The 25,423-nt window shown below is 41.5% G+C and overlaps 1 protein-coding gene across 5 annotated transcripts in view; it reads left to right on the top strand.

Moving 5' to 3' along the window:
* TNRC6B (trinucleotide repeat containing adaptor 6B) overlaps positions 1 to 24,610 on the top strand; it is a 282,415-nt gene extending 257,805 nt beyond the window's left edge. For all 5 annotated transcript variants that reach the window (XM_057486340.1, XM_057486341.1, XM_036931424.2 and 2 more), the window contains 8 exons: positions 1,084 to 1,221; positions 3,395 to 3,571; positions 4,903 to 5,049; positions 5,302 to 5,397; positions 7,625 to 7,849; positions 8,298 to 8,368; positions 10,972 to 11,111; positions 12,073 to 24,610. In XM_057486340.1, the coding sequence (XP_057342323.1) occupies positions 1,084 to 1,221; positions 3,395 to 3,571; positions 4,903 to 5,049; positions 5,302 to 5,397; positions 7,625 to 7,849; positions 8,298 to 8,368; positions 10,972 to 11,111; positions 12,073 to 12,460 (1,382 nt within the window). In that variant the 3' untranslated portion in view covers positions 12,461 to 24,610. The remainder of the gene's footprint in view (positions 1 to 1,083; positions 1,222 to 3,394; positions 3,572 to 4,902; positions 5,050 to 5,301; positions 5,398 to 7,624; positions 7,850 to 8,297; positions 8,369 to 10,971; positions 11,112 to 12,072) is intronic.
* The last annotated feature ends 813 nt before the right edge of the window (positions 24,611 to 25,423 follow it).

Raw genomic sequence — 25,423 nt, 5'->3', positions numbered from 1 at the left:
TTTTCTTTCTGTGGTTATTCATTGTTCGTCCCCTCCTCTGCTTCATTTATTTTAGTCCTTTATTTTTTTGAGAGTCAGTTTGAAAAACTGTTAAGTACATTCTGACCCAAAATGGGATAGTGGGACCTATGAGATGCCATCAACAAGCCTCTCTTACTGGCTTTCACCTGTCCAGCTCTGTGCCTTGGGAAGACATTACCCACCCACATGCTTGGTAAAAGCCTGCCACCTGAGGCTTACCAGGGGCTCAAAGTAAAGTGAACTTTGAACCTCTCACTAATTGCCTATTCAAGCTCTGGGATCTTCATCATTGCAAAAAGACTTCTTTCAAATTGATCTGTCAAATTCTACCTTGACTTCTGTCTACCCTGTTCTCACACTGCCAGTTCTCTTTCTAAAACCAAAATCTAGTTATCTCTTTCTCTCATTTGTTTAAAAATTTCTTCATCTCCTTAGAGAAAAAGGTCCAAGCTCCTCGGCCTGGTATGTACAGACCCTACATGACACGAGTCTTCACTTCTCCCCCATCTCCTGCCACTCACCTCACTTCATCCATAGTTAGCCAAGCACTAGAGTCACACTGAACTCCGCATCATTCCCTAAATATTCCTGGTTATCAGTCAGAGCTTTTTGACTTACTTGCATACCTGGCCTGGCCCTAGATCAAATGTGCATCTTCTGCAAAGCCTTCCTTCCCCAAGATGCGCTTCCACAACCCCCTAGCTGCAGTATACCATGTTGGTTTGATATGTGGGCCTCCATCTCTGCTGGAGAATCCCTGGCCCCAGCATTCTATGTGTACTCTGTTGTTAGCTAAATAAATCAGTAAAGTACATAGGTGCACTAAGATGGTCTCATTTAGATAGAAGACGTACATGTTTTCATACCTTAAAGAATCATTATTTTTTTAGCAAGAGCCATGGTCAGCATTTTGAATCAAAATATCTATTTCTGAGTAAAGAAAGTTCTTACAAATTAGTCTTTAAATGACAAAGGAAGATATTCATGGGTTCTGCCTCAGAACTCTTGGCTACTGATACTAGAAATTTATAGAAAAACATAAAATGTGGTTCTCTATTTTAGGCTTCAGCGCTGGCGGCATGGACTATGGCATGGTTGGTGGGAAGGAGGCAGGAACTGAGTCTCGCTTTAAACAGTGGACCTCCATGATGGAGGGACTGCCCTCTGTAGCCACACAGGAAGCCAATATGCACAAAAATGGTAAGAGCAAGCAAAGCATTATGAGTTGGATCTATTCTGACTCTCAGCAGCTCTTGATGAAGTATCCTGTAAAACTACTTTGAAGCATAGATCTTTAGTTTTTTCTTAGTGAGTTTCTTGATTTTCCTCCCCAAATCTTATGATTACCTGTGAGAGGAAGAATGGGGTTGTGTGTATTGCAAATTGTAAGAAATTTAAAATTCTGATTCTAATTAAGGGGAGCAAAATTTCCCATGTGCAACTGGACTGACCATAGTAGCAGTGAACCTGAGTACCCATAAATCTGATAAAACCCTAATAAATTGGCTCAGAGAACAGAATCAGTTTTTTTGAGGTGTAAGAGATCACAACAAATATGTATCATGTTGATTATCTGAACCTTTAACCTCCAGAAGATGACTAATAGATCAATATGTGAGTTTTGAACTTTGCCCAAAGCTGTCTTGTTCTTTTCGCAGTGTTTGCAAGACAGTAATTGAGGGCATTGCAGGCTTTGGTTGTTGAGTGTGGGTCAGCCCTTCGTCTCCATGATTCACTGTAAGCTTCTCTGTTTACCTGTAAAACAGATAAAGGTCTTAAAACCTTCTATCAGCCTTTGTTTCAATTTTGTGCCATTTGACAGTAATTTACTTGGGCAATGGGATCCATGAGAACTAATTATAAATAGGTGTTGGGCTGCGCGTGCTTCAGCTCCCTGGTAGACCTCGGTCCCTTCAGTCTGAAGCCTTTCAAGTTCCTTCCTTTATAAGTCACTCTCGAATGTGCCCACCCAAGAGTTGGTGAAGGGGCCACATGGAGCCATCACTAAGCATTATCATCTCATTTCATGCCCTGAAATCCAGAATGATTTATTGAAACTATAAAATATGTTTCTGGACTGAATAATCCAAGCCCAGCATCTGTAGCTTTGGGCATTTACCCTGCTTCTTTAGGCTGATGTTTCATCAGGTTCCCTTGTCCCCAAAGACATGTTAGGTGTGTGATGATAAACACAGACGGCATGTGAGCAAATATCTTGAAAGTCAAATATCCACTTGTCTTTTTAGAGCTTATGGCTAATGTTTCCCCATGTCCTTAGCAATCCCCAAGGTAAGTGAGTTCTTCATTTTCTTCTACTTCACTGTAATGTGCCCTTGAGTCACATTTCTGTCAGTGGGTCCAGAAAAGCAAATGGCTTCTTGGCTGAGCATGGAGATAGTTTTGGTAATACTCCTGCTATGCCAAACCAAGCAGATAATTTAATCAATATTTATACAAATATTTTAATATATTAACCTGAGAAGAATTTTATCTGTTCATTAACAACATTGTAAGGGGTAGATCTAGTGGCACAATATAGCATGTACAATTCCTTTGAGAAATAGTAGAATGGAATATCACAGAGGTTGAAAATTTTAAAGTAAAGCCCATTTTTTGTTTAAAGGAATTTTAAGCTTTTCATTTTTTTCCTGCCTTGTTGCATATAAAATGCATGAAGAGTACAGGAGGCACTGACTACACTGCTAAAATGTTCTCAGGAAAGTGGATACAAAGGCTTTGCTGTTCTTCATTTGTGGGGCCACAGATCTCAGAGCTGCAGTGTTCAGCTCTGGTCTTGTGCTGGCAAGACTCGAGGTGGGAATTCCATCTCATTGCTTCAGAATTTAAAGCAATTGCAGATGCTTTTCTCTCTTGGACTCTGTCTGTTCATATTGCTTCTTCCAGCTGAACTAGGCCTGGCCAGCACCAAAGTGCTTGGGAGGGTAGCATCAGTACAGTCAAGGTGTAGTTCAAAACCCTTTTACATGCTGCACATTGCTTAGTATTTTTCCTGTTTCTCATTCTTGAGTCATTAGTATAGAAATTGGGGTGATTAAGGGTAAAATCATAGTTTAACAAAGTTTCATTGGTTTCTTAAGACCATGGAATTTTAAAACTCAACATTCAAGAATGAGAGAATGGCTATGTGCATAAGTGAGAAACTGAGAGGCTCAGAAAGGTGAAATAAATGGTTTCTGGTCATCCTGCATCTTAATTATATTCTTGGTCTCAGGTGTGACCTCTCATTCCAGTGTTCTGTTTACTGGCTAAGCCTCAGAATACTGTATGTGATAAGTTCCTCTGAATAAAAGATTGTCAAGTTCTGTTCACAGGATCCTTTCAGGGTGTCAGCTAATTTCCTCTCTTTTCTCAGGCGCTATAGTGGCCCCTGGTAAGACCCGAGGAGGTTCACCGTACAACCAGTTTGATATCATCCCGGGTGACGCACTGGGTGGCCATACGGGTCCTGCTGGTGATAGCTGGTTACCTGCCAAATCTCCACCAACAAATAAAATTGGAAATAAATCCAGCAATGCCAGCTGGCCTCCAGGTAATTGTCCAGGAAATGTTTTTCCTGGATTGTCCTTTGTTTTCCATTGTCAATTTCAGGTTCTGAACAGATTGCTTTGGCTACCCACTTTTCTAAAACACTCACTTAATTTTTTCATTGATTACTGTCTGATAAAAGCAAGGCATGTGCTGTGCACTGGGAGGATAGAAAATTTTTATTAGGCTTTCTGCTCTGTAGAGTTCAGTCAGGAAGATGAGGTGTGGACTCTGATCAGCTACAAGGTCAGGTACTGTGTGGTAAATACTGCGCAGGCATAGATAAGCTGAGGATAATCAGCAGCAGAATCTGGGGATGAAAGAAGGTGGTGTGAGTTGGGGATTGGCATTCATCTGTGCATAGAGTGCCTTGTAAAGTGTTCATTGAACTGTTGTGCTTATTTTAAGTAAGTATTACCAGTTAGGTTCCAGGTATGCAGTAGTGAATGTGATGAGACTGTTACTTTTTTTCTTTTCTCTCTCTTTTTGTTTCAGTATAAATAAGCCATTTTCACTATAGAAAAAATTTTAAATTTAGTAAAGTAAAAATTAAAAATTCGGTCTGTGTCCTTCTAAACTCCTTCTATATGGGTATGATTTGTGTATACAAATCATATATATGTGTAATACACAAATGTACCTATTTGTGATAGGGATATGTATAGTTTCATTCTACTAGAGTAGTCTCATAATGCATGTTGTTCTTACATAATACATACTGCTCTTCCTCGTGTTTAGGAAACTAAAAGTTTGTTAATTCTATCACATAGCTTTAAATATGATTTAAACTAACCAGTAAAAAAAGCTGTAAGCACATACACACTAGGCTTTCTCATGAAAGCCAAATGTTTTCTGCTGGTCGTGGTCATTTGTACCGTGTTTTCTTTTGTGCATCTGAGGCAGTTCTAGTGAGATGAGCTGGCGAAGTCACTAATCTCCAGCCCAGATTTTCTCCCAGTTCCTGTCCTACATGCCTGGATAGTTCTTATGGCACCAGTGTACTTAGTCCTGCTTCCCTTCCTTCAGACCTGAATTTCCTTGGGAGCAGGATGAGCAGGTACTCAGGCCAGGCACCGGTGAGCTCTGGCATCAAGTTGGCAACCTCAGAGAGACGAACAGAGAAAGTCAACATGTTGTGAGGCACAAAGGTGCTGCTGGCAGAGTACATGTTCAGGCTGACTTTCTTCTTTTTTTAATTTTATGATGAAAATCTGAGATAAAATAGATTTAGCATTTAGACTTTTCATAGATCTATTTCTTATATCACAAACTAGCTTAATTTTACCATCTTTTTGAACAACCTCCTACCACTAACATTTGTTTTCCATGTCTCAGAATTCCAACCAGGAGTGCCATGGAAAGGTATCCAAAACATTGACCCTGAATCTGACCCCTATGTCACCCCAGGAAGTGTGCTGGGGGGTACAGCCACATCTCCCATTGTAGATACTGACCACCAACTTCTGCGGGATAACACCACAGGTAAATAAGTGAAACATCCTTATCATTCTGCACCCAGCATTTTCATATGTGTCAATCTATGGCTTCATCTGTACTTGCTTGTATCTAATAATTTAATCATAACACGTGAAAATATGTAGCTTTTCACATTTATTTTTTAGACATGTTTTGTGCTCCCTTCTGTTGAAGGTTGAATGAAATACTCAAGGTTTCACTAGTCATACTGACATTTATCTGCAATATTTCATCTTGTTCTTCATGGGTCACTCACAGGGTCTAATTCTTCCCTCAACACCTCGCTGCCTTCACCTGGTGCCTGGCCCTACAGTGCCTCTGACAACTCCTTTACCAACGTTCATAGCACTTCAGGTATGAGTATGATCTGCTTGTTTCCCTCGGGCTAGCTTCCACCATGCGCCCTTTTACAAAGGAAATCAGCGTTTCTTAAGTAGTACTCTTACTGAAGTTGAACAGCATGGGAGAGTGTAGGTGGGGGTGCACTGCTTGTACTGGCTGCATCCTCAAGAGGCTTCCAGTCCCGCCAAGGCAGGTTGAGACAAAAACAGCGTAGGACAAGGCTGATGGTGACATAATTGCAGAGGGCTATGGGTGTTGAGAGCAGAGGTTTCATCTTGATAACACAAGTGCTTTTCTTTGAAGCAGTTGGCCAAGAGAATTAAGGGCCAAGGGAAGAACCCGTCAGATCAGGTTATTCCTAAGGCAACCAGTTACAGCTTGCTTTCCTCTAAAAAATCCCTCCACTTACAGACCAACGCTAAGGGCAGATAGCCAACGGAAGAAAAGAGGACCTTGATTAGTACTACCAACATTTGTTGAGTGTCTTCTGTTCTTTGGAAAGACAACAGCAAATGGAAAAATTAATGGCTATAATAAAGCCTCTGAAGTCGCTCACATAACACAATGCATTATAGATTGGTAGATAAATCATTAGTAATTGGCACCTTGGTCTTGGAAAGGTTGGACCTCAAGCCTTTAAAGCCAATAAGTCTTCTTTTCTTTATCCAGGCAAAAGCAATTTAAATGAATCCTTAGCTAGCTACTAAGACACTGAGGTTTGTGGCCTTAAATATTGCCTTCTCTTCTTTTGCTTTTCTACCTTTGTGTCATACTAACTGTGTAGCAATACCCTGTCATTTTTTGGCAGTGTGCTATGCATTCAGCTTGAATTCTTACCTTACCTTCACCAAAGTCTGTGGGGCTGGTCCTGGTGTTACTCCCCATTTTATAGATGAAGAAACTGAGATTCAAAGAGCTGAGATAATTTGCCTCAGGTCTGAGTGAGTGTGTAAGGAGCCAGTTCAGTATTGATTGTTTCTGTCGCCCCCCTGCATTATACTTTCATAGGACCTCTTCCTTTACCATTTTCACATAACTCCTTTGTTCCCATAGCTGCCCATGTCTTCATTGAACAATTTTATCTTTCGTCTGCAATTGGACATTCGCCTGAGAGATGACCCAAAAATGAATGTATACTTTCCCTCCCCCAAAATTGTCTTTCCTTCATAACTAAACTCCTTGTTTTTCTTTGCGGTGCTCCCCGTGCATTGCTTGGTCACACAGCCTCAGCATTTTCTCACTCTTTGCTCTCACTTGCTCCCTGGACCCAGGCAGTGATAGTGTCTCCCAGGTGGTTCATTTTGAAGCTATCTTGTTCATATCCATTCCTTCTTCCATTCTGTGTGCTGTCGTCCAAGCTTGGACGCTTGTTTAAACATTATGCGCTGGATCGATTGCAAAAACTCCTGATATCATCTTTATGGGCCCTTAGCCTGTCCTCAATGGTGTTCCAGTACCTCTCTGCCCCTGTGAAATATTGTTCAGCAAAATTGGGGGAAAACATACTTTGTATAGTTAAAGTTTAAGCTGAACCTTGATTTATATTTTCCTGTCTCTCTGAGCCCATCCATTTATATAAATTCTTCAAGACCTGTCTTTGCAAAGCCTTTATTGACAGCCCAGCATTATCTTTCTCCTCTGGTATTAAACCTACAACGTTGCCTGGGGATACCAGTTCTATTGTTCATCTGCTCTGTCTTCCCGTCTGAACTTGAAGTTCTTGAGAATAACTGTTTATATTACCCACAGCACTGATTTAGTGCCTTAAAATCATAGTAAATCCTTAGTGGATATTTGTTAATTGTCTTTTAGAAATCTGAATGTCAATATCTAATATTCTGGATCAAGTTTCTGGATAATATTCTGGATCTGGATAATTTTCGAATGTACTTTCTGTTCAGTCAGGGAATACTTATTAATAAATACTTATGCTAAGCTTGCCATTCTGTTGTGTCTGTACAACTAATGGTTTTAGGATCAGCTAAGAAAGCAGTAGAGAATTATTCTATTAAATCTTTAGTTCATGTATTAATTTGTCAATTCAGAGTAATAGTTATTGAAAATTTTATATTTAATAAGCTCAAATACTATTTTTTGTATTGCCACTCTTAAAATGTGTACTTACTATTTTTAGAATATAAATGTTTATGTATTTATGAGTGTGCGTATATACATAAAACTTAAATGTATTTGTTACTAAAAGTGACCTAACCTTATTCTTTTCTTAATTTTCTAATAGCAAAGTTCCCTGATTACAAATCAACATGGTCCCCAGATCCCATAGGACACAACCCCACTCATCTCTCCAACAAGATGTGGAAAAACCATATTTCCTCAAGGAACACTACACCGCTTCCCCGCCCACCTCCTGGTCTGACCAACCCCAAACCATCATCTCCCTGGAGCAGCACAGCACCCCGATCAGTCAGGGGGTGGGGGACACAGGACTCACGGCTTGCCTCGGGTGAGAAGGATCTGCCTAAAGGAGCATCATCTCTCAAACACAAGGGGCTTATGTTAACACAAATGGTGATGACATGATGAAGTCTTCACAGGAGAGGAAATCACAATTATCTGGTAGAGGAAAAAGTATCTCTTGAGTGGAAAATTTCAGTCAATATAAGGCAGAGGGACCCCAAAACTCCCAATGCGTAAAAGTGATGAACAGCAGATTAAGAACACCTAGGAGGAAAATACGGTCTTGGAAATAAGGTGTAAGAGTGCATGGGGGACCAAAGTCTAAGAAGAGAACTGGCTATTCCGTGACAGGTTAAAGAAAGTCAGAGTGAGGTGGAAAAGAGAAGACAATTATAAAAAGGAGGAACATGTGGGCTATGTGAAAATGTTTCTCTCTTGTGACTTTATTCATTTTTCACTCACTCAGTCCTAATTTTTTTTCTGGTTGCTTCCAGCCTCTACCTGGAGTGATGGTGGTTCAGTTCGTCCTAGTTACTGGCTGGTTCTTCACAATCTCACTCCGCAGGTAAGCATGCTTTCTGCAATTTTCTAGGTAGGACTTGACTGTTAAGAGAGAGAAACTCAGAGGTGTGGGAGGTTGCCAGATATGAAAGCTCATTAATTCCCTGGTCACTGCAAAGTGGTCCAACCTGCAGGAGTGGTCTCCCCACCTAGGCTCAGAGCCTACTTCTAATGAGGAGATGTTGGCCACTCGGCCTCATGCCTGCTTTCAAGACAATTTTAACGCAGGTAGTTCATGAATAATGAGAGTGGGGTAGTTACTTTCTGGTGAATTCCGTTTAGCAGAGATAACTTGCTGTGCATATCTGCCTGTCAGAATTGAGCCAAACGGGAAGGGGATGTTTGTGTGTTAACCACACACAAAAAGTTACTTGTTTTTTTGTTAGTTACCCAACAAGACCTAAGGCTCAACATTAACCATTTTTATGCTTCGTAAATAAATAACCATCCATCTCTGCAGTAGACAGAATGTTGATTTCATAGCTTAAATGACACATGGGTACTTTTAATTTTCCATCTGTTATCCTCTTCTGTGTAGATGGCATTACTAATTTGCTGTCATCTGAACATGCCCTCTGGGTTGTTTTTACAGTGGGGGGGTTTCATTTGCACCGAGCCACCCTCCCTTTCACCTTGGTTGCTTGATAACTAAATATTTGCAGCAGCATTATGTTGAGCACTCAGATGAGGTTAAATGAACCCATCGACACTGAGCCCATGACCTTCATTTGGACTTGACAGCACAACCTTTACAACACCTTGTTAAAAGTAGTCAATTATGCCTCTCCTTTAACACATAAAATGAATTGTCTGGCATTCAATTCATAAATGGATTCATAGGCAGTTCAGTAAGCCAGCATTTTCCAGAGTGCTCCCATGAGATAGTGATGAGTCTGTGGCCTAATATGTTTGGAATAAATACTTGATTAAACAAAATTAAGTAGGTTTCTTCACTACCGAACTTCTTACACCCTTTAATATGCTAACGTGTATTACGATCCTCTGTGGGAAAATACAGCTTCTTCTGAATTTATTTGCCCAGTGAACCCATTTGTGGGGAGTAAATCCAGGGCTCGTATTTCAAGGCACATTTTAAGAACAGCAGTTTCCTAAATAAATGAGGAAGAGTCTGGGTTGGCTGTTAATCTCCATGTATCTAATCAACTCACCTTAAAGCCCCAGGTTGATTTTCTAGCTAATAGTTGACTGAAGTATGAAGATTTTCTGTGACCTACCTCAAAACTATATATGCCTCATTGTTTCCAAAAGTTGTCACACAGTGTGGGAGCTGTAATATGGTTAGGATGAAATACCAATAAGGAATACCCTGTGTTGAAAGGAGTTTGGGCAGGCTAACCAGCTGTTCACTTCCGTTTATCATAAGAGAAATACTCAGTACATGTGTATTTATATATAAAATGAATAGAGTGGTTGATTGTATTTGTATTAGGAAGAACTGATTAATTTTAAAAACTAAACTACCTAATAGACTTACCAAGTTATAAGGGCACCTCTTGGTACCTGGATAAAGTGACTTTTCATTATGCAAAATCTGTTGAGAGGATGTCTCTCCTGAAAAGTCGCTTGTGGCAATGTGCATATAGTTGATCGTTACTTACAAAACAGTGCTAAGAGCTGTTGTCTAGTCATTTTTTGTAAAGCATGATGGTGAAATGGCCAGTTTTCCTCCTGTACGGTTTCCATGACAAAACCACAGAATGTTTCCCCTGCCCCTGCACTTTTTAAGGCTGTTTCAATAGTGATCTGCTTCTTTTCCAAAGAAATGAACTGAAGTGTTGGACTGAGCAGCTTGAATAAACCTCATTAAGATCATGATACAAATAATCAGTGAATAAATAGATTTGTTCTTGATGGGTCGCAGTTGAGAGAAATCATTTCTAATCACCGAACATCTTAGTGGTGAGAGTCTGACTAAGATGAGCAATCACAACCTTTGGTCAAGTTGGCTGAAGGCAGCAGAGGATGCAGAGAAGTAGGTAGAAATATTCCCACCTTGAGATGGCCGTAGTGGGGGTGGGAAGACAAGGGAATAGTCTGTGAGCTGGGTCAGCCCTCAGCATTCTAAACCATCAGATGGGCTGCCATGCTTTTCTTGTTTGTGCCCTTCTATTTAGTTCTTTGTGAGACTGGGAGCTGGGGAGGTAGATGACTGCATGAGTAATGATGCTGAGAAGTTTGCACGCTTTCTTAAATTCTTACTTGGGTACCATCTTAATTCTGCTTTTTAGGTCTCTACAAATCAACACATGTTCACTTGTTTACCTCTTAAGGATCCTGGATCCTGAGTTAAATAATATACTTTTGTTTTGAGCTGTAGTTGTGCAAACTCTTTTATTTGCAAAATGGGTACATTGGATCTCAGCTCAGCTTTGAATATCTTAAAATTTGCCTTTAAGACCTCTGTATTCAGTGCACTCTTTCCCTGCTTTGAGTTCTTCATGAATCTCTGCAAGACTTACCTAGGACTGATACTACTGTTATTTACAAAGCACAAATCCTTCTCAATCTCATACGTAAGAAAATTCACTTGACTTCCTTTCATATCCCACCTCCAGTTTTTATCTCATGAATGTTGTTACTCTGTAGATTGATGGGTCAACCTTAAGAACCATCTGCATGCAGCATGGCCCACTGCTGACATTCCATCTGAACCTAACCCAGGGCACTGCCCTGATCCGATACAGCACCAAACAGGAGGCAGCCAAGGCCCAAACTGCACTTCACATGTGAGTACCCAGCCTACACTCCCTGAGACAAAACATGCACGAAGATGCACGCGTGAGTATTCTGGCATCCTGCTTCATTAAACAAAGATGTATGAGACCATGCACAAAAACAGCATCGAATAAGTGATTGCTTAGGTGTTGCGATTGTTGATCTTTTCTACCTGCCTAACTAAGCACAGATTGTCCTGTGTGTATCATAGGCCAGTAGTCAGAATTCCAAAAGTAAAGAATTGGTGAAATAGTGAAGTAGTAAATAAATTTTAAATACCATAAAACAAAGCCAGTATTTATGAAAATGTGAAATACTGTAAGTGCTGTCACTTCCCATAATAGTCTAGCTGCTTGCTTTGGTTTCTTTGTGGGTGATGATGACATATTATGGTCTTCGTGGGTAGCAAGGGTTTTGGATTTTGCTTGAAGCAGGTGGAACTGGATCAGACTTTGGCCCTCCCCTTCCAGCCACTGTAAAAAAACTGTTGGATAGGAAAGAGCTGCTCCCTGTGGCTGCAGATGCCATGACAGAAAGCTACGAGCAGAGCCAGCAATGGTGAGGCTTGGAGAGTGAGCCTGGTCCTGACGCTGGGCCACCTTGATCCTTAGGCTGTAATCTTTCACCTACCATGGTGGAAAAAAATGTGGTGACATTTTCTTGACCCACAAATTCCATATGCAAAGGAATATTGATATGTGGTACCCTCTAGTGGTCTTTGGATGTCTTGAAATTTAGTGATATGTTTCTGCTTTAAATCAGTGCTTCTCAATCACTGGTTAAAATACAGATTCTGATCCTGTAGGCCTGGGGTGGAGCCTGTGATTCTGCATTCCAGAAAGCATTCAGGGATGTGGAAGCTACTAGCCAAAGGACCACACTTGGAATAGCAAGGACTCAAAATACTCAGTCCCTATGTGTGCTTTAGGATTGCCCTCAAAGCCATGGCTCTTTCCCTCCTCTTTTTTCCAGGTGTGTGTTGGGAAACACTACCATCCTGGCTGAGTTTGCCACCGATGATGAAGTTAGCCGCTTTCTGGCACAAGCTCAGCCCCCTACACCTGCAGCCACCCCGAGTGCACCCGCAGCAGGTTGGCAATCGCTGGAGACCAGCCAGACCCAGTCAGATCCTGTGGGACCTGCCCTGAATCTTTTCGGTGGGTCCACGGGGCTCGGGCAGTGGAGCAGCAGTGCTGGCGGCAGCAGTGGGGCCGATCTTGCTGGCGCTTCGTTGTGGGGGCCCCCAAACTATTCTTCTAGCTTGTGGGGAGTCCCGACTGTGGAAGATCCCCATAGGATGGGCAGCCCTGCTCCCTTACTACCTGGTGACCTTCTGGGAGGAGGGTCGGATTCAATCTGAACTTAAAACTTTCAACTCTGACCTCGTGACCTTTTTTGGAACAGCAGCAGCACTAACTTGACCTTTTCGTTTTTTTTTTCAACTTGCAATAAATACATTTTTAAAAGGAAAAAAGAAAACGGAGAGAGAAAAAAAGGTGGGTCATTGACAGACTGTCTGAGCACATAGTTGCCTCCCTTACAACTTCAGTTTTTTCGTTTGGAATATGAATCCAAAAAGAGAACATATCACTCTTGAAATACTTGAATCATGAACGCCAACCTAGAAAGACAATGTGAAGCAAGTACACATACCATTTAAATTTAAACACAAAAAAATTAAAAAAATTAGTTTCTAGTTTTTCACTTTTTTCATGTTATATGGAAGTTGTTGCTAAGAAACATATATACTGAAAAAAATAGCTTTTTAACTTTGTTTGCACTGGGTGTGTTTCCGTCCTTAGGTCTACCATGTTTGGGAGGGAAGGGATTCAAAAGCATTGTTGGGTGGGGGGAGGGAAGACTTGACGGAGCCTCACTTTAAAAACAAAAACACAAAAAACCTAAAAAAAAAAAAAAAAAGGAAAAAATTTGTGATTGGCTGGTTGATAAATACCAGTGTGTTCTGGCACATGTAACTGCCCAGGCATGCTCGTTCTGGTATGTGTGTGCACGTGTGTTCGTGTGCATTCGCGTGCATCCTTCTCTCTGTCTTTGTGTGTGTGGATGCCTGTGTCCCCCTCTTCCTCTTCCTGCTGCCCCTTTTTCCCCCCCACCCTCATTTCTCAGAAAGCTGCCTTGCTGACAGTCTGCAGGCTGGCTGGCCGGCCATCTGCTTTTATTATTATTTTTTTTAACTCTTGAGAACACACGCATGGGGAGCCAGTGCTACTGAAGCAGTTCCAACTCCATTGGGCCGCATTACAGAGTGCTTTTTAATGAGTCAAGCAGGGAGCTCCTTTACATTTGCAAATTAGCCTGAATGTGAGTTTTCTCTAGCTTTGATTTTGACCTAGCTGTAAAGTGGAGCACTGCCAAGTCCAAAAAATTAGGAGGGCAGGAGGTGTCTTGGAGCAACTGGTGTGTTTATTTCTGTTTTTTAAAATAAGTAGCCACTAGGCACATCTGAATATCTGTTAGTTCCATGCAGGCCTTTTCATTAGTTTGAATGGGAACAGACCATAAGATAATTTTTAATTACGTGATGTTTCAAAAGCAGAAAACCTGTGTTCCCCCTTTGTTGAGTAATCAGGTGTGAGAAATTCATCAGAAAGTCAGGTAATGCTGAATTAAATATTTCTATTGGTTCTCTTTTTCATTTTATGAAAACAGAAAAAAATAAGTTGTGAGCAGCCTCCTGAAAGCATCCGCAGCTCCTCCCTCTGCTCCTCGCTTGCTGAGCGTTACCTGTGCCAGGCCGTGGCGTGTTACAGCACCAGGCCATCACTGACAGAAACGTTTACTTAACGAATGTTCTTAAACCAGTGTGTACTTCAAGCGTTTCCTTTTGTTCCTCTGTGTTGTGTGTTTTCTGTGTATGTGGTTCTGCTTAGGCAGGTATAACTTAGCAAAGACTTAAGTATTGCACCTTTTCTTGGTTTTAACCTCTTTTTTTTTTTTTTCCTTGTAATGTTGCTTTTTTTATTTCGGTATTTAAAGACTTTTTTTTTTTAAGCATCAATGTAGTAATACTCTGGGCCGAATAGGGGGCAAGTTTTAATCCACAGTTATCACCAATGTGTATGTACTTATGTTGGAATCAAAATGTATCAAACTGCTTTTTGTGAAAAGTTCTAGCAGACCCGAAGGGATACCCCTTTATACAAAGCAGATGGTGGGTGGGTGGGCAGGGTGGGGGGGAGGGAATGTATGCCGGTAATGTGCTAGCACTTGTGTGGACATCCCAGTCTGCATTATACTGTTTAACATAAAGTGCCGACATTCTGTACCAGCAAATACCTGCCCATTCCAACCCTTGGTGGGAGCAGACCTCTGCTGTCCTCCGTAACTTGCTGCTAGTGAGGACAAGGGAGTTTTTCTTTCTTTAGCATCTTCAGTGAAGGATACAACAATGCCTAATGTATTTGACTCTTAACTTGTGTCTGTGTGTAGGTGGGTGGGTGTGTATAGGAAAAGGCAAAACAAATTATTTGCATTTAAGTGGTTTGTGAGACAAAGAATGAGAATTCTGTAGTCCTCTTGGCTTATCCTGTTGATTATAAACCTAGCCTCAAAAGAGATTGACATGTAATTCAAGTGAGCGTTTGCTCATATAAGTCTTTTTGAACCCTTTGTGGGTAGGTGGTCAAACTTGAGTTTCCAGCGTTGGTTTGGTCCCATTGGATGCCTTGTAGAAAACTAACTGTGCCCTGCTCCTGCTGTCCGGTTTTCATCACCACCATGCCCCTTCCACCTCTGCCCAAGTACCAAACATCTCCTTCCAGCCCCTACTGACTGCTCTCTGTGTGGAGCAACACCCTGTCATGTGTGGTGACCTCCAGGTGAAGAGCAGCTGTGTTCGGACATCTCGAGAAGGCTAAATGTTAGAGTCCCCAGGCCAGGAACATGTCCCATGGCTCCTGTGAGCCAGTGGTGACCCTGTCCACTGCCACTCTTAGTTCCCTGCCGTGTCCTGTCCCTCCCTCCTCCCCTCCTGCCCTTCAGTTCCTCAGCCTGCACTATGGGTTAGTTGAGTTCCTTAGGATACTACGGTGAAAGCCGGGTGCTAGAGCCCCTCTTGTTTACAAGACATAATGAGGGATTTGAAATATGTAAAAATAAACATGAGAAGCTAAAATGTTCTTCCATCATAAGCTTAAAGGGAAAAAATTAAAAACAAAAAAAAGACCAAAAAGTGCGTATATATATACACACATATATATATACATATAAATATATATTTTAGATGAAGACTAACTCTGGGAGCATTTAACAGTGTTGTTTTGTTTTGTTTTTAACATTTATTTTCCTGCTTTAAAATTTGCAAGCATTCTCAGGAATTCTAGGGTAGGAAGCCAGTTTTTTGAAGATGGTTTATTTAACCGTATCTTATCCTAGATAGACGGCTGTTTCTTTCCTGTTGATAAACTTTTACAAGTTCCTGAAACTTCAAAAAGTTTAGACAATTTTTACTTAAAAAAATGTAAAAAGAAAAGTCTCCAAACATTGTCATACTGGGGATCATACATTTTAAAACACATAGAAATATTTTTTAAGAATTATCAATTTAGCAGCAACAGGTAAATTCATTATCTTAAAAAATATGGGAGAAGGATTAAGTTTTATAAGAGCTCTCTTGTGGACTCATTTGAATTGTGTGTAATTTAATGGGAGAATATTTGATGTATATACATAGGAATGCCACCACTTCCTTTCTATTTAAGACTGAACTGAAATCTCCCCTAATAATTTTTATTTTTCTTAAAGGGAACCCTTCTCCCTGCCCCTTCAACCCCAGCAACAAAAGAAAGGAAAAAAGAAAGAAACAACAGCTTAAAGGAAAAAAAAAAAGTCACTCTAATCTGTAAAATAGTACGGTTGGATTGCTGAGAATCTATGTAAAGAGTTAGGAAATATAGGTTAATTTTTGGAACAAATTTTAAATATAGGCATTACTAGAGGAAAAATATCTATGGACTATTCTGTTAATGAATGTCTGTCTTACCTCCTTTTGTTATTGGAGGAGGAGAAAATAATAGAAGAATCTAATAAGGAACAAGTGATTTTACTTTTTTAGCTCCCAGCTACTGTTGTGCTCATTTTAATTGCTGTTTTGAAGATCTGCTGCTTAATTATCCCTATCCCTCCCCCGGAGATACGGAATATTTCCTTTCGGTTTTTGGTGATGTCAAATTCTCCTTTTGTATTCCCTCCTGGGGCCAGGGGTCAGGTTCCCAAGCATGACCACAGCTTCTTTTCAACATCTAAGCTTCCCAGTGGGAAAGAAACTCCAGCTCAACAGGTAAAGGGAGTGGGTGGAGTTGCTGCCTGCAATTTCTCTAAAACCGCTTTAGTGCCTTCATACATACACCCAGACATCCTGAGCAAGAACATGTGTGTATGTGCATGTGGTCCAGTTACTCCACGGACATTAACATACTTGCCTGTTAAGGAAATTGGAGTGGTTCTGGACAGGTCCCAAAGGCAGTGGGCTAAATTTAAAATAAATAAACAGAAATCAAGGAAGTTAAATATGCTTTTGTCTTGATAATGTGGAACACCTAGTCCCTTCCTTGTGGCATTGTCCTCTTTTGCTGTGCATTGAGCTCTCCAGGCCTGACATTGCGGCAGCTGCAGTGATTTGGAAAGACCCTGTGTATTGAGCCCGTGGAAAGGGGTTCCTGCTTTTCTGCCCTTGTCCCTTGTGTCTCCTCCCTTTCTCCCCAGCATCCCTTTTTTGTCAGCTTGCTGGAAGCTTTGCTTTATTGGTTGGCAGTGACCTAAGAACAGGATACAGCGTGATGTAATGGAAGAGAAAAGCTCTTTTTCTTTCCTTGGTATTTGGCAAAAGATAGATCTGCTGAGAGTCTAGGTGGCTTCATTACACTCAGAAAATTCAGTGGGATTGTATTTTCTTCCACCACATTCTGACATGTGTACTGAGGCTTGCTGGTCACCTTTCATTACATGGGCTTGTTTTATAAACATTTTGATCATGTAAATTTGAGCTTTCCAAATTTTACTGATATCCTTTTTTAAACACTTGATTACTAGTGACTAAAGGTGTCCATTTCAGACATCACAAACTTGGTTTCTGTCTACCACATGAGTAGCCAAAAGAAAAGAACACATGGAGGGAAGGGATGTCTTCCATCAGACGGGACCTCTGCTGGCAACTGAGATCTAGTGCCATGACCTAATTCTAGGTGTTTGAAAAAAAAAAAGTCAAAGCTCAGATCTCCAAGACACTGTGAAGAAATGGATGGCCTGTGTGGCATCACTGATCCCTCACTCCCTAGGCCTTGATGGTTTTAATTTACAATATTCACAGAAGTTGACTTAGCAGTGCTATAATTAAGGTTCCAAACCAAATTCTCTCTCATCAGTGTCCCCTAGTGGATCAACATTATCCATTTTGCCATTCAGGTAGTTTTATTTATAGCAGCTTGACTTCCTCTTACTGTGACTCCTGTTCTAAGAACTTTCCCACCTCTTCTGACATGAATGTAGCATAAGCTAGCAATTGATTCTTCCATGTTCCTGTGGGTTCAGTGTGGTATATAAGATATGCAAAAGAAAGAAAAAGAAAGGAAATTCCTGCATAAGAACTTGGAAGAGCTTTTATGAATATGTCTAGCAGAAACTAAAATTTCCTGGGCTATTAACTTGCTGCAAATATTCACTCTCACTTTGGCCGCCTTTTTGGGGGAGGGGGTAGTTTTTGTAGGGTTAACAGCCAGATTCCATACTGACCTCAGATGCTGTGTACTTTTTAAGATTATTTTATATTCTGCCATCTTGACTCTTAAACAGAACGAAGATGTCTGTGTGCTAAGCGAAACATTTAAGCCAAGCCTGTTTTCCTCTACAGTGTAAATAGGATGTCTTCAGCAGACTTGGCTGCAATAGCCATCTCTTAAGATGAGGGAACAATTGAGTCTTTATGTAGAAAAAGTCTGCCTCTGCCCCATCCTCAGAGTTCAAATTCAACAAGTAACACTTTGTAGGTTATTGTTTGGGGTTGGATTTTTCCTTTTGTGTGAATTATCTATAGGGTCTTTAGGAGTAGAGAGAGATTTTTTGCTGGTTAAAAAAAAAACGGTTTTCTTCTCCAGTGTTTTTGCCAAGTTTTGTGACAAACTTCATGTCTATGCATAAACTGCACTTCGTAGTGTTTCTGAGAAAAGAATCTTAATCTTGAACTGTTCTGCGTCTTGTGAGTGTACAGCTAAGGCTGCGTGTGATAGTGCCGATGAAGATGTTCTCACCTGGGGAGGGGTCCAGTGAATTGTCAGTCAGACCTCAGCAGTCATTCAGAAAGTAGGGTGCCCTCACCCTCTGCTGCATGCTATGCCACACCCCATCTGCTTTCTTGTCTGCTATTACGGTGTATCCACACACACTAAAACAGACAAATGGAAATCTTGTTGTCAAGGACATTGTCAGTCCGTGAAAAACATAGACTACTGTCTGTATTTCCAGAGTTAGTGCACACTCTGAATAAGGTCTGTACATCGGGCAGTGCCAGAGGTGTATTTCCCAAGATGGTCCTCATTTGTTCATGATGGTGGTGGTTCTCTTGACCTTAAATTTGACAAAGGAAGTGTTGGCATCACATTCTTTAGATTCAAAATAATTACCAACTTCAAGAATCTGTGAACACAGTAATAACTTAATAAAAATTGAACATTGACCATCCCTACCCTGCCTGCAATGCCACCCCACATGTCTGCACCACCAAAGAAAAGAGGCCATGAACATCTACAGGACAGTGACGGAAATACCGGTCAGGAAACAGCTACTCCATGGCTGGGCATCCGTGCTCTCCTCATGTGTGCAATCACTCAGACTAGATCTGGAGTAGTTACCAAGTATTCTAACATTTGAGTGGTTTCTAAACTGTCAATCTCCCTTGTGGTAATCTCTTACTACCACCAAAAAGAAAAAAAAAAAAAGTGACCAAAACTGCCAGTGTTTGCCTAAGAATTTAGGTAGTTCCCTCTTGAGTTCGCTATACACCTAAATTTGTTTTTAAAGAGATGCCATGCCCACCAGAAAAAAATGTTACTACACTGAGTGAAGAGTCTCTGCAAAACTCAGTCATCGGGTCTTCGTTGTGACAAACACTTGTTCTGGGAGGGAAAAGGTCAGGCAAAGGCAAGAAGTGTTGAAGTGGCGTTTCCCCAGAGCACTTCGTGCCTCAGTTTAGTTTTCAAACTATAAACCATTGCTTTGGAAGTAACTTCCCTCTTGTAATTGGCCCATTTCAAGCCAGTACTGTTAAGCTGGGAGCTCTTCGCTCTTCCTGGTGAGCAGCTAAAGAAAAATTATGAAGGGAGTGAACAGACTGCAGCAGTTGAGACAGAGTGCTTTTTTCTTTTTTTTTTTTCACTTTTCCTGCTTGCTTTGCTAGACCTCTTTCCGAAGCTGGCACTCTTTCTGAGAGCTGAAGGGTGTGCAGTCTCAGAGGGCTGGGTTGTAAGGGGCCACTGGCGGTGAGATGGAGCAGCCTGGCAGCAGGGCTCTCCTTACAGTGGAGTGCTATAGAGGAAGGTAGTATACCCTAAATGTGATCGCCAAAAGTGGAAAGGGGGGGGTCTTTCTACAAAATGAAGCAAAAATTTTTGGAACCCTTTAAGAAGTTATATACCTTTTAAAGGTAGTAGAGTTTTTCACCAAGTGATGCATTCAGCATGACACTTCTTGCCAGAAATTTTGAGTTAGAATAAATGTGTTTAAAACACCACCCCAACCCCCCCCTTTTAAATTTTTGTCCAAGAAATTATTTAAATGTAGTATTTCTGAACGTGCCTTTGTGAGTACAGAGACCGTCTGCCTGTTGTAGGAAGAAGCTGTCCATTAGGATGAAGCAGAAAGATGGTCAGCTTAGTCTCTAGGGAAGTTGGAGTTCCTCCTGGCAGTCCCCAGGGGCGGCTGTTGAGTGTTTATTAGCATCAATATTGCACAATGTAGAGTCGTGTGGGAGAGGTTCTGGGACTTGGGACAGGGGCTAATGAGGTGATGGTGCACAGATGACAAACCCAGATTAGTCTGCGAGTGCAGGTTGAATTTATCTGCATTACCTAGTTTTCTTCGTGTGTGATTGTGTGATGTGTGCATGTGGCAGTGGCTGTTTTATTTTTTGTTTTCTGAAAGCACTGGAGAACTGAAATATGGCGATGTTTGTGACACATTCATGCATGTCAAGAAGGTGTTTTCTAGCTTCTGCGTACAGAGCGGGCAGCGCATTTCCACCCTGAGTCTGTGTCCTGAGAAGGCAATTATTTACCCAAATGGAAGTCACATAATATTGCTGTTTATGAGAACAGGGTATTACACACAAGGAAAAAGCTTCTGAAAGGATAAGATTGAAATGTTTGAGAAAGAAAAGAGAAAAATCTGAAATCATATTTTATTTCTTCAGAACAATTATCGTTAAACATAGAAATCTGCAGTGTCTCTTCATTTGTTTTTATGTTTGTTTTAAACGATTCCACCTCTTCTCCCGACTCCCTATCTTCTAAAGAAATAGCAAGTGAATGCTAAGGGCCATTTCCATAATTCCTCAGAACTCTCCCCAAAGAGGAAAATCCCTCCTGCCAGATTCCTCCAGCTTCATTCAGGAAGACAAAGGGAGGAGAGACGATGCAGCTCCCGGCTCCACTCTCATTCCTCTCGAATGGCCTTGAACTGTATTATTATGCAAATGTGAATTTTGATACTGAATTTAAGAAGAGGTTGTTGGATTTTTTCTTTTCCAAAAAAAAAAAAAGGTCCCATATGTGTGGTCATCATTGCTTCTTTATTTTGTAACGTGAATTGTTAACTATGCATTCTGCAAAAGGGGGGAGGAGAGGGCAGAGAGGGGAAGGAAGTAGCTTTGCATCCTTGTTTTATGGTTTCTGTGTCCATGGTATCCCCATGTCCTGGCCGGGAAGGGGAGTGAGAGCAGGCGGCTCAAGGCTGGCACAGTGAGCTGGACAGAGACGCCTGGGTCCCCCTATCAGTTGCTGTGGCTGGCAGGCCTGATGGCCGGCAAATCGTGGGCATCTGCAGTTCCTGTCAACCAGTGTGGCACAGGGTTCCCCATCCCAGCCGAGCAGTGTTAACCCAGTGCAACAGTGGAGCCCAAAGGCCCCAGCACTCTCTGAATAAAATGTACTCATCCTTTCCTGAATTCAGAACCCTCTCAAGCTCAGGAAACCATGCCTCACTTGTGCTGACCTTAAAGTTAACTCTACATCAGTTTAGAAAATTCCTCTTCCTCCTTGCTCCTTTTTTATTTTTCTTCCTTCTTAAACATTTTTAAGTGAACTTAATTTTAAGGAAACCTGGTTGCTCTGTGAGGAAGAGGACTGTTGCTTGGCGGGCAAAAAAAGTATTCTCTTCCTCTTCCACCAGCCCTCAGGCCAGCGCCATCTCTCCCAGGCCCCTGCGCTCATTTGGCTGTAAATAGCTAGCGCAGTGTGGCATTTGACACCAGAAAGCCTACCGTCCCTCCTCTTTGTCCTGACGGAATCTCTTTGTTGATCTTGCCTGTGGTGAGTCATGGCACCTGCATTGCTCTGGTCTTAGGCATTATTTTTAACACATAGTATCATAAGCAGAGGTTGTTCTCCCACCTTCAGTGTTTGCACACAGCACATTTTGTTGTTGATGTTCGCAGTACTGTAACGAGGAACAGACTTGATCACAGTCTCCTCGTGCCTGTGCCGGCAGCACAGGCACGATCTTTTCAGGGTTCCAATCTCTTAGATTGCCTTTAGAGAAAAAAAAAAAGAAATAATAAGAAAAAAATAAAAATAAAATCCTGACGTTTCAACTGTCTAACACAAAACAATACCTCGAGGTACATTTCCCCTGCAGTGTAGACCCTTGATGCCCCTCTCCTTTTCTGACATCAGTGGGTTATCTTTTTAAAAATATGAGTGTGTAAATAGCAGGATAACTATCCTTTTTCTTTGCTGTGAAAGTAGCCCTAAAATACGATGTTTTCCATTTTCTTAAGCCATCAGAAGTTTCAGATCTTACTCGTGTTTGAGAAAGCGGAACAGGTCAGGGGAGAGGACTTGATTTGTTGGGCAGCATTTTCTCCAGTGCCTCGCATGCACAGTGACAGCAGACGGGTGTCTAAACCCTGTTTGGAATAGATGCCTTCTATTCCAGCTCTGGTTGCAGGGTCGGGAGTGTGAAGTTTCTCTCTTCTAGAAGATCCATTTCCTCCAGGGACTCCAGAATGTTTTGTAGGTGAGACTTTGAGCTCTCAACCTTTCTTAGTTCAAACACACACACACACACACACACAGTAACTGAGTAGCATTCTGTAGTTCATAAAGAGAATTAGTCCCTGACATTTCACTTTGGCGCTGTAGAATTCATAGCGCCTTGCCACTTTGTAATGCTCTGGAAATGTAATAATTTCTTTCTTAGAAGGAAACTCATCTGAAACGTGTAGACAACCTCCCTGAAAGGCATGTGCACCCCCGACGTTCCTCTCTCCGTAAGGCTTGAAGGTGACATCAGGTAGAGGGAAATACATTTAACTAGTGTTGCTTGTAGGGGTCTGTCAGCTACTGCTCGCCTAGATTTGCCTATCCGTGAGGCAGGGTCAGAATGGATCACTTTGACTGGCTGCTTCTCCACAAACACCCCACCACTGCCTAAAGGTAAACCCCTGTCTGTAGCCCTCTTTAGTTTGAGCTCACTTATCTTGTATAGTGACGACTTCCTTTGAAGGGAGGAAGCTTGATCATAAATGTACATATACTCACCACCTTCTGATTTGGGCGCTGTTCGCTTCTGGGTTTTATTTCTGTTGTTGGTTTGGAGGCTTTTTTCCCTCTGATCCTTCATAATAAGTTCTTCCTGCCCTTATGTCCCTCTAGGATGCTCCCAAAGGGCTTTGCTGATCTCTGCACTTCTTTTCCTGGGACACTCCCCTGCCAACACCCTTTGCACACACCAGTGACCAAAGTGTGTCCAGTGATCTCACAGAAGACATCAAAAATGGTGCATGCACCGTGAATGTGCTCACAGAGACACGTGCACAAGATTCTGCACCCTTGGCCTTAACCTCAGTATGACTTAAGGTGCAGGAACATTTTTAACAGGTTTAAAAAAAAAAACTTCTGGGAGGAAAAAAAGGCAGACACAATAGCTCAACTGTCCCCACTCCTAACTCTCCACTGTTTGCTTACAATTTCTTCTGTGCCCACCCTACCCCATCCCTGTTTTGAGTAACCAAAAACAGACGGCAAAGCAACCTGAGGAGAGGTTTCTGGACTATTTTATCTTTCTTCATGTACATGGAGATAGAAATGCTGCTTTGGGTTCCATAATCCTAGGGGGATATGTTTACATAGTAAAATACATCCTACCAAATCAGGAAACTGCATAATGGAAATCCCTGCAGTGAGGGTCAGATCACTGATGGGGAACAAGGGAAGTGAGGGGCTGGGGGCACGGGGCAGGAGGAGAGACTGAGAAGGTCTGTCTCAGTGACTCGTGGCACATCACTCCCTCCTCTCCCTCCACTTCTCTCCTTGCCCCCTTTGAACAGAACATGGAGAGAAGGGCATCAATCAGAAAGAGGCTGGATTTGTAAAAGGCAGCTTTCCAGCTTTGCACAAACAGGTAACAGGAAGGTACAGCGAAAACCCTTTCACCTGAAACACTCAGCAGAAACAAAACCTGTCAACATGACTAAAATAGCTGCACGTAATGATGCTCTCTGCAAGTTACCTAGAAGTGTTTTGTTTTTCTTATACTTGAAATAGCTTTTACAATATTATTTTGGTGGCTTTCTTTTCTCTCTCCCAGTGGGCAATAGAGAAAGTGGCTGGCAAGATTTAAGCAGTTGGAGGGGAGAAGAGGGAGGATATGGCTTTTTTTTTCTTTAAACATAGAGGTTTAATCAAACTCCCGTATGTTGAAATTGCTCCTCATATTACTGGTTTTACATGGACACAGAAACTAGGCACTTTAGAGGTGCACTTGCATGGCAGGCTGGGCCCCCCTTTTCAATATTTTATTTTACTTTTTTAGTATAGTGGTACTTAAAATCACTGGTTCACTTAAAAACAATAAAATGTTAAACTCTACTAATGTACAAATAAGCTGAAAAGTTGCATTTTATGTGTATTTTTTGCCATAGCAGGTACTGTATTTCTCATGCTGGATTTAAAAAAAAAAATCAAAAACAAAACAAAAAAAAAAACTAAAGGGTGGTGTTTTATTGGATTGTGACAGGTTGAGTAATATGGAATTAAGTCGTCGTCATTTCATTAAAACTGAGAGGTGATGTAATGCATATATAAGAGTTTTCTGAAGGGTTTTTTTGGGCTTTTAAACAGCTTATTTTTGTTTTTGTTTAGTTTTTTATTTTATTTTATTTTGGAAAGATATGATTGTATTATGTGCAACTCAGTTGCTTACATTATAACTACAAAATATTTTTGGGTTCCTGGAAAAAAAAAGAAAAAAGACTAATAAATGTGTTTGGCTGCTAAGCATTTATTGTGGTTTTTCCTGTTTTATTCTGCCAGTTTAATTTGCTCATTTGTTGAATGTTTATATTTTTTTACTCCTCTGTCTCTGCTCCACACATAAAAACTATCTACAATTTAGCATCTGCACTGGCCCTTGACTCGTCCTGCCTCAGCCTTGCTCTGTCATTACTGCTCGGGTTCTCCTGGTGGCAGGTTGGCGGGCGGTTGGAGCTGCCTGTAAGAGAAAGGGTGTTTCCCCTTCCACCTTCTGTTGTCTTGTTCAGTCCTTACTTGGGTTTGGAGTGAGACCACTGGAGGAGAGGAGAGAGAAGATACCTGCCCAGGGCTCTGCCGCACCCAGGGAAGATAACCAGCAAGCTGGCTCTGTCCAGGAAGTGCGTCAGTGCCGCAGACCCTGCTCTGAGTACAGCGACACTGCCGAGGAGCACTGGAGCCTTACCTGGACATGAGGTTTCCTCCTCTGAACAGAGACTTGTTAGATGTGCGATCATGAAACACCTTTTGAATGGCAAAGGGGAGGAATGGAGAAATTAACGTTTCCTAATTCCCAGGTATGGTTGCGTCTAACATATTCTCCAGATGCTACATGCAAAGGATGGCAGCAAACCCATTTCGTGAGGAAACTGGCTCAGAATAATTTAATTAGCTATTAATCGGTAACTGACTGACTGCTTACTCTAAGCAGTCACTGGTGAAACCATAACAGAAACTCAGGATTTAAAAGTGATCATGTCAAAATTCCTCTGCTGAAAAATAGCAGAGTTTCTGAGAAAATGGTCTTGGGTGAGTCTTTCCTACAAAGCGGCTGGCCAATTCTT

Source organism: Manis pentadactyla, chromosome 10 (assembly GCF_030020395.1).
Source record: "Manis pentadactyla isolate mManPen7 chromosome 10, mManPen7.hap1, whole genome shotgun sequence".
NCBI lineage: Eukaryota > Metazoa > Chordata > Mammalia > Pholidota > Manidae > Manis > Manis pentadactyla.
The sequence above is the reverse complement of the archived record's forward strand: the minus strand, read 5'-3'. Positions and strand labels throughout refer to the sequence as shown.